General features: G+C 40.7%; 1 protein-coding gene across 1 annotated transcript in view; it reads left to right on the top strand.

The window, feature by feature from the left end:
* Window positions 1-9,252, top strand: part of Utp20 (UTP20, small subunit (SSU) processome component, homolog (yeast)) — a 133,455-nt gene that overhangs the window by 24,425 nt on the left and 99,778 nt on the right. Inside the window, exon 6 of the mRNA XM_013019027.1 lies at window positions 3,812-3,871. Within this exon, the coding sequence (XP_012874481.1) occupies window positions 3,812-3,871 (60 nt within the window). The remainder of the gene's footprint in view (window positions 1-3,811; window positions 3,872-9,252) is intronic.

Below are 9,252 nucleotides of genomic sequence, written 5' to 3' on the forward strand. Positions count from 1 at the left end.
AGCCATAGGGAAAATTACCAGGAGTCCTTGCAGAAAGATCATGTGACAACACCAGAAGTTGCCACTATCTGCAAGTCAAGAAGGGAGACCACAGAAGAAACTAGACCCAGCAACACTTGGAACTTGGACTTGCTGTCTCCAGAAGCATGTGAAAATAAGATTGTTGTTTAAGCTATTCGGTATGTTGCATTTTGTTAAACACCCCAGAAACTTAATATGACATTTTTTGGAACTTAAAAATCCTGCTCATTTAAAGAGAAATATCGATGAAGGAAAGGCCAGATGGCTGTATAGCCAGGACTCCACATGAGTCAAGGATAAAAGGACATTTATAGTCTAGAGTCCAGGATATAGAAGTTAAATAGGCTTATAAATTTCCTGTTAACGTTCGTATTAAGTTTGCAGATAACACTTCTATAGCTTAGGTAATACCATATTTATATTTTTTAAAAAGATAGTTAAATGTAGAATTTTCTAAATGCCTTCAGAATGTGTCTAACAATGTAGCAGGCTAAGATCCCAAATCTGATCTTCAGGTTCTGAGTTCAGAAACCTGACAGCCAAGTATCGTGGTTCATATCTGTAGTACCAGTTTTGAACTCATGATCCTGCCATGAGGATCATCCCCTGGGAGGCTGGCAGGAGGATCATGAGTTCAAGGCCAACCTGGGTTACAGATCGAGAACCTATGGAAAAAGAAGGAAGGGAAAAGGAAGGGGAAGGAAAGGAGATGTTTGGCTCAAATTGAGCTCATTCTGTTAAGTTCTGACTTAACAGAATGGGTGGGTAATGTCACAGTATGCTTACTGCTCAGGGCCCTTAAAGGTCTTTGAGGGGGAGCTCTTTGCTTAGACAATCATGGGATACCTCCTCCATCAAGCATGCATAGAGATTTCCTCCATGCCAAGTATCCACTAAGCCAAAGGATTGGAGAGAGAGTGCATGGAGCAGGTGGGTCATTAGGTGGATACTGAAGAGTTCCTGCCCCTGCCCCTTTCTCTGTCTTCTTCCCAAGTCTAAAATAATTTTTTCTTATGAGTCAGAGAAAGACAGGCACACAGCTACCCCATGTTCTGCTTTCACTCATCCTGAGTTCAGGCAAAGGACTCTGATGCTCTTTTTCAATTTCAATATGAAGCACTACTTGTTTTTAAGACTAAGTCAGTTGGTACTCTCTCTGCTTGGGATAAAGGCCCATCGTGAAGGTGACTGGAGCCCTTTCATAATTCTCAGACATTTGTGCGCTCAGACAAGCATCTCCATGTCACCGTTGGGTGAAATATTGGCCTCTGATTTTAACAACTGGCAAAAGACCACAGCTTTTCCTCAATTGCCCTTTGTATTCTTGTCATGTTGGTCATTTAGTTAAGTATTAATAGGACTTTGATTCTCCATTACATTAGAAGCTTCAGGTAATTTATGAATGTGCCTTTGCTTGCAGTCCCATCACTTCTGGAAAGAAACGTTGGCTAGACATGGTTTACTCATCGTTAAAAGGGACTCAGTGAAGACTTGCACACCACAGCTCACAGAATAAGTGTGGCAATGTGACCAGTGCAGCAAACTGACATTATAGGAAGAAAGGGGGCAAACCGAACCGATGTGGAGGTGTCCCGACATGTAGAGTAGAGGACAGGTTATGTGGGAGGAGTGAGAATGGAGAGAAAGTAACTCCACTGACAGGAAGCTCTAAAATGAGCCAGCCCCTGGACTCAGTGCCTGTGCATGTACTATATGATTCATTTTCAGGAAAAGGAACTGAAGATTATATACTTTTAGGGTGGGAGTGGGGGACCCATTCTGATTACCAAATTACACATGCTCCATGCCTAGACTCCTTGTGAGGGACGTGGGTATACGAGGTGTCCCAAGCATCATATTAAACCCATAAACTATCTGAAGTGTTTGTATTGTCTGCTCTACAGACAATAAAGCTCAACAGATTGACCCGTCCAGTCACACCCAAGGATTCTAGACAGGATTCCAAAATCTTACCCAAACTTCCTAAAGCCTGCATCTCACCAACTCCTGTTTGTATTTGGGACAAACTCCCTTGAAGCAGCACCCCAGACACTTTGGTGTGGCTCTGTGAGCTTCCTGGAAGAATGTGCAGAGCTTCAGTTTCCAGGATCCTGCCAAGACCTTACAGGAGTTAGCATCTTCCAGACTCAAACCCTATCAAAAACAAAATAATGTCAAAGCCAGGAGGTAAGGAAGGAGGGGAATCTCTTGCACATATGCCTGAAGACATAAGCCTTGCACAAACTGCATGCTTACAGGGTCATGGTAATAAAAAGGTATCACAGCTAGTAAGTGGCCTGGTTAGGATTAGAACCAGGCTAATCTCAACCTGTATGCATATGGCTATGGCTGTGTACTGCTTCCGTAGGAGAAGGGCACAGTACAGAATCATAGAAAGCCTGCTACACTGCAAGTCATTGGGCAAGAGGCAAAATTATTTCTGCCACCAACTCACTGTGTGGTCCTAAGCAATTTCTTGAACTTTGTAGTTTTACTGTGTTTTTACAATGTTAATTGATACCAGGAGTTTTTAGAGGAGGCAGATATTCTAGTATATAAGCACTGCTTGTAATTAACAGGAAAAAAAAATCAATCTAGGTTTCAAGTGGCGGAAACCTTAGTGAGATTTGCTTAAGGGGATGTAGTGGCTTTGGTTTTGGATGGTTCAAAGACGGACATAGCTAGATTTAGATGTCAAATATTGTTATGAGGGATTTGATTCTTTCCATTTCTTGGTTTTAATCTTCTGGTCTTTATCCTTATGTGTCTTAGCTTCATTCTCATGCAAGTTGCTCTTGAGCTTACACAGGATTATCATTACAACAACCTTGAGCTTACACAGGATTATAGTAGTCACTAAGTAGAAAGAGAGTTTGTTTCCCAATATTGTAAGCACAAGTCTTAAGGACCACTTTCATTGCACAGGATCATGGATATGGATCATGAATGGATCAACTTTTCTCCCTAGGCAGGTAAGATTCTCATTGTCTATCTGGGGCATACATCTAAGCCTGGAGACAGAGCATTTGTTGAAATTGAAACTACATAGATTGAATACTAACAAAAGGAGGATTTCCTGAAAGAATTAAGATAGTGCTTCCAAAAACAGTCATACTAGTTAACAACAACATATATCTATTGTGATCGTGCATATTATTAGTGAAATCAAGCAAAAGAGTGAATTGAACACTGGTCAACATTAGTGCTATGCTTCTTCTACCCTACCCAAATAAATGATTTAATGGCCAAATTTCAACAGCATGTCTCTATCACATGAGTGGATAATAAGACCAATAGTCATCCACATCAAAGGAAGGGCTAGTGACAGTCACAGGAGCATTAGGATATCTAAACTTAATCTCAGAGACTCTTGAATTGTGCCTTTGAGTGACCTGACTCATAAAATGACTTCCAAATCCTCTTGATTGAAGAGGTAGATAGTGGTTGAGAGCTGAGAGTGGTCTGAATGTTTGGTTCTTAGCTCTGACTATGTGGTGAAGCTATCCAACATTGGGCAAGGTACCCATAGTCTCTATTGCTTTGTTTTCCCATCAGTAAAGGAGGATAATAATAGAATCCGTCTAGTAAGAAGAGTAAATGAGTTATTATATGCAAAACACTTGGAGTAGTGCCTCGTATGTTGTATGGGTGATAAAGTGCCAGCTATTAATCATCTGGGAGGATACATGGCAGTGCCAAGGAATTCTGGCAATACCAAGCAAAAGAACGTGACCTTGGCTGAGTCACTTAATGTTACTGAAACCATTTTTTTTTCCTTTCTCTATAACAGGATGGAAAACAAATCCACCTTGCTTTCCTCACACAGCCCTCAGGAAGATCAGAGAAGATGGTATGTGCTCAATTGTTTAAAAAGCTCCAAGTCGTTTGTAAATAAAAGGTCTTATTAATACTACTTATCCCCAGCCAGATTATAGGATTTGGGTGTGTCATCAGGGTAGTTTTACCTCCCACGTTGTTCTACTCAAAGAACTTTGAGGAAAGAAAATCTGTTGCTTGCATGAAATGATGGCTTGGCCAACTAAACCCAGTTCAAAAGTCATGAGAATTTTGTGATTTCAAATACCCACCATCACATTTTTTTTAACCTAGCATGAATTAAAGTTGATAATAGTGGAAAGGGTATTATATCGAGGGTCAGGAAATCTGGATTGAAGCTCCCAATTCTGTGGTTAAATTTCCCCTGTATGTCTTGTGTCAGAAAACATCTACACACAAAGGGCTCTGGTCACTTTGTAGTGAGCTTTACTCTTCATCAGAGAAACAGTAAACAGCAGTGTATCTCTCAAATACAGTGTTTAAGAAAAAATCTTCAAAAGTATATGTTGAGCCTCACAGTTTATCTCTGGAATTCACTATAAACATAATCCCAAATCGATGTGTAGATTCTCTGTCCTCTTCCACAGAATTTTTTTTATTGTCCTTCCCTTTGAATTTTTGGTCAGCTATTTTTGGTCAGGCTATTTGGGGAATTTCTCAAACAGTGAAAAGGAAAGAGTTGAAGATAAGAAGGTTTGTCCTTCAGCAAACTAAATTGATCTTTTCCTTTTTTGCCAGTCCTGGGGCTTGAACTCAGGGCCTACCCACTGTCCCTGAGCTTCTTTTGCTCAAGGCTAGTATTCTACCACTTGAGCCACAGTGCCACTTCTGGCTTTTTTCTGTTTATGTGATACTGAGGAATTGAACCCAGGGTTTCACGCATGCTAGGCAAGCACTCTACCACTAAGCCGCCCCAAACTGCTGATCTTATTCATATCTTATTTTCATTCATGCCTGTAATCTCAGGTACTAGGGTAGTGAGGTAGGAGGATGGAGGATTCAAGGTCAATCTAGGTGAAGTTAGGGTAACCCTATCTCAAGAACAAAATACAAATATTAAAGGTCAATAGACTTCTTTTTTTTTTTTTTGTGGTCATGGAGCTTGAACTCTGGGCCTGGGTGCTGTCTCCGAGCTCTTCAGCTCCAGGCTAGCGTTCTACCACTTGAGTCACAGTGCCACTTCCAGTTTTCTGATTGGTTTATTGGAGATAAGAGTCTCACCAACTTTCCTGCCCCAACTGGCTTTGAACCATGATCCTCAGATCTCAGCCTCCTGAGTAGCTAGTATTACAGGCGTGAGCCACAGACACCCAGCTGATAGACTCCTTTATCAGCAAGTGTGAGGCCCTGAATTTAATCCCAAGTACTGGGGGGGGGGGGAAGGAGAACTAAAAATTCATGACAGAAATATTAAATGGAAAAATCAAAGTTAGGAAGGCAAGCTATGGTATGCATGTGTGTACATGTATGTATGTGTGTGGGATGTGAATGTGGGTGTTTCAAGTGATAGAAATGTGGGTGTTTCAAGTGATACAAATATTTTAACACTTTTTTAACTGCACCATCTTCTTGAAAAAAGATGTAACAATTACTATTTCAGGTAATTTTTCTACCTATGAGAGGCATGTTTAAAACCAATGAGGCTTATAATTCCAACACTAAGGCAGAAAGACCATGAGTTCAAAGCCAGCTTGAGCTACAGGTCGAATTAAGGCCTACCTGAACTACATTTGCAGGACACTGTCTCAGAAATTTAAAAACAAAACCAACCGACCAAACAAACAAGCAACCAAAACCCAGACAAGTATACCCTCCCTCTTGTAGAATAATCTAACACAAGGCTGCAAACCGAACTGTCTACAGTCCTATTGCACCTACTTTACAAGCAGACTCCTGCCACCTCTGAGTTTCCCCCTGACCCTTGGCTTGAAATTGCAGTGTGGAAAGTAATAAGGAAGTGAAGATTAACATGTAAAAACTTCCAGGAATTCCTAAGGAAGTTTAAGAAGGAAAGGCTGAGGGAGTTATTATATAACTATCCCAGGCTGGAATAGCTAGAGTATCCAGCACTATAATGAAATAAAGAAATATAATAAGGACATTATGGACTATTCAAGGCCTTGGCACAGAGGGTACAAGTGGGATCAAGGAGATGTTAATAAAAATAGTTGTGTTTTTAATTGCAGCTTTGGCTATTCCATTGACCTCAGAAACTTACCTTTGGAAGGGATCTTAAAAACGCTGTGGTATAACTCATATCCAGTTCAGGGGTTTGTCAGGGTTAAATCAAGTATTATATGCTTGATAATTCAATAAACATTTATTAAATAACTGTTAAGTTCAAGAGCAATACAGATAATAAAAAGTTGAAAATGCCCATGATGATGTCTTACTCTTAACAAGCTTTTCAGCTAGCCAGATAGCGCAGAAAAGATGGTCATTTATATAGATGGTCATGAATATTGTCATCAAATATTATGATCTATGGATCATCACAATATCTGAAAGTGAACTATGGATACTGAGTCTAAATAATGCCATCTTGTCCTCCCTACCATCTTGGCATCTTAAAAGATGATGGGGAATTTTTACCCAGTCCTGAGAACTCTAGAGGTGATTGAAGGCTTTCTTTGTTCTGCAGCTATTTTATGGGTTGTTAAGCACTATAGATGTGATAGTCTTTGAATTGCAGGTGTGTCATGAGTTGTTTAACTCCAGGAAAGTTTTGCTCCAGAGAATATTTGCCCTTGGTTGTCCTTGATTGTTGGCCCTAGACAGCTTGCTTCAATGGAACATGCTTTGCTAGTCCCCATACAATGTGACATCTGCCTTGTTGTGGTTTTGCCTTTATAAACTTTGTAATAACTGCATTTCGGGCTGCAGGTTCTTTGGCACATGTGTCCACTTGCAGTCATGGGCTTTCTAATGAAGAGTTCCGATTTGACCTCTTAAAGTATGGCTTCTCCATGTCTGGCTGATCAAGTTCCTGTCTAGCAAAAAGATTGGTTCTAGGGTTGGGAAGGTGGCTCAGTGGTAGAGTGTTTGCCTTGCATGCATGAGGCCCTGGATTCGATTCCTTAGCACCACATAAGCAGAAAAAGCTGTAAGTGGCACTGTGGCTCAAGTGGTAGAGTGCTAGCCTTGAGTTGAAGAGCTGAGGGACAGGCCCGGGCCCAGAGTTCAAGCCCTATGATAAAAGAAAAAAAAAAAGAAAAAGAAAAAGATTGGTTCTATTATCACCTCCATTTTGTATAGGAGGAATTGAGTTTCAGAAAGGCTAAGTAATTTGTGCAGTTTGGGTGCCTGATACTGTTCTAAACTCCTTTTATCCATCAGCTTATTTATTCTGCACAACAACCAATGAGGTAGGTATTTTCAGCATCTTCCATCTATGTACAAGAAAGGGTAATACTCACATTACACCCCTAATCAATGACAGAGCCAGGTCTCCATCCCAGACAATCTGATTCCAGCAGCTTGGCTGCATGTTCTGTTGATGTTGTCCAACCAACTGGAGTTAAGTAACAATATAGTAATGTAAAGGTAAATGCTCAACATACAATGTGGTTTCCTTTTAGTTTCTTTGAGCTTTTTTTTCCCCCCCTCTACTCCTTACTGTCCTATTAACATCACTATCAAAACTAAATAAAGCTAGGTGCCGGTGGCTCATGCCTGTAATCCTAGCTACTCAGGAGGCTGAGACCTGAGAATCATGGTTAAAAGCCAGCCCCAGCAGAAAAGTCCATGAGACTCATCTCCGATAAACTACTCAGGAAACTGGAAGTGGCACTGTGGCTCAAGTGGTAGAGCACTAGCCTTGAGATGAAGACCTGAGGGACAGCACCAGGCTCAGAGTTCAAGCCCCATGACTGACAAAAACAAAAATAAGTAGATAATCCATAAATACTAGGGAGCCACTAAAATACTCACAATGATAACCTTGTGATGACAGAAAATATCTATGCTGTAATGTCAATAACAACTGAAAATGTTGCACCTCCTCCACTTCCTCATCTGACTCGCCCCTCAATATACTCCCATTTCACTTTCTTTCCTCTACATCACACTGTACTCGTCAAGGTTGACCAGTGTCCTTCACCTTGTCATGGCTCAACAGCTACTTCTCTACACTCAGCTAGGTTCAGAATAGTTTCTGGCTTTTCTGTGCCATGACCAATCCATTTCTACTTTGCTGGCTATTTTCCCAATCACCAATACCTCACACCTGAAGTATTTAGATGCTTTCAAGTCACACCTCTATCTCAAATCACTACATCAGGCTCTATATAGAAATCTCTTCTTGACTCTAAGATATAAACACCCAGACTTGATATTTCCAAGTATTTTTAATATGATTATTTTCTTCTTCAACTTCTATAATAATACCTTGCCTTAGTGTGTTCAAGAAATAGTAAAACAAATCAAAGATAGGTGAGGGAAACTACTAGAAATAATATTTTAAAATTGTATATATATATATATATGAACAATTATGCTGAACAACATGCTAAGTACTAGACATTAAAGTAATAAGAAAGCAAAAGAAACAGTGGCTGTGCAGAAAATTAAGAGTATTCTTTTAAAACATTTTTAATTGTTACTATAAAGGTGATGTACAGAGAAGTTGCTATTACATAAATCAGGTAAACAGTGCATTTCTTTTTGGAGAATGTCACCCCTTCCCTCCCTCTCCCAGTTTTCTCCTCCTTTCCCCACCCACAAGTTTAAAAGAGTATTCTTTAAAATACATTTCTGGGGCTGGGAAGGTGGCTCAGTGGTAGAATGCTTGCCTCACATGCATGAGGCCCTAGGTTTGATTCCTCAGCACCACATAAGCAGAAAAAGCCGGAAGTTGTGCTGTGGCTCAAGTGGTAGAGCACTAGCTTTGAGCTGAAGAGCTGAGGGACAGGGCCCAGGCCTAGAGTTCCAAAAGAAAAAAAAAATTCTGAGGCTGGGCACCCGTGGAATTCACACTGGAATCCTACCTACTCAGGAAGCTGAGATCTGAGGATCTCAGTTTGAAGCCAACCCAGGGCGGAAGAGCCCTTGAGATTCTTATCTCCAAGTAGTCACCAAAAAGGCAGAAGGGGAGCTGTGGTTCAAATGTTAGAGTGCCAGCCTTGAAGGAAGAAAGTTAAAGAACAGTGCCCAGGCCCTGAGTTCAAGCCCCAGGACTGGCACAAAAACAAAACAAAACAAAACAAAAATAAGAGTTTGGAGCTGAGGTTTATGGCTTAGTGCCTTTGATCTCCCAAATCACTCTAAATAAATAATCGATCAATACATGTCAGAGGGCTGGGAAGGTGGCTCAGTGGTAGGGCACTTGCCTTGCATGCATGAGGCCCTGGGTTCGATTCCTCAGCACCACATAAGCAAAAAGAAAAAAGCCAGAAG

Source organism: Dipodomys ordii, unplaced genomic scaffold, assembly GCF_000151885.1.
Source record: "Dipodomys ordii isolate 6190 unplaced genomic scaffold, Dord_2.0 Scaffold3, whole genome shotgun sequence".
Lineage (NCBI taxonomy): Eukaryota > Metazoa > Chordata > Mammalia > Rodentia > Heteromyidae > Dipodomys > Dipodomys ordii.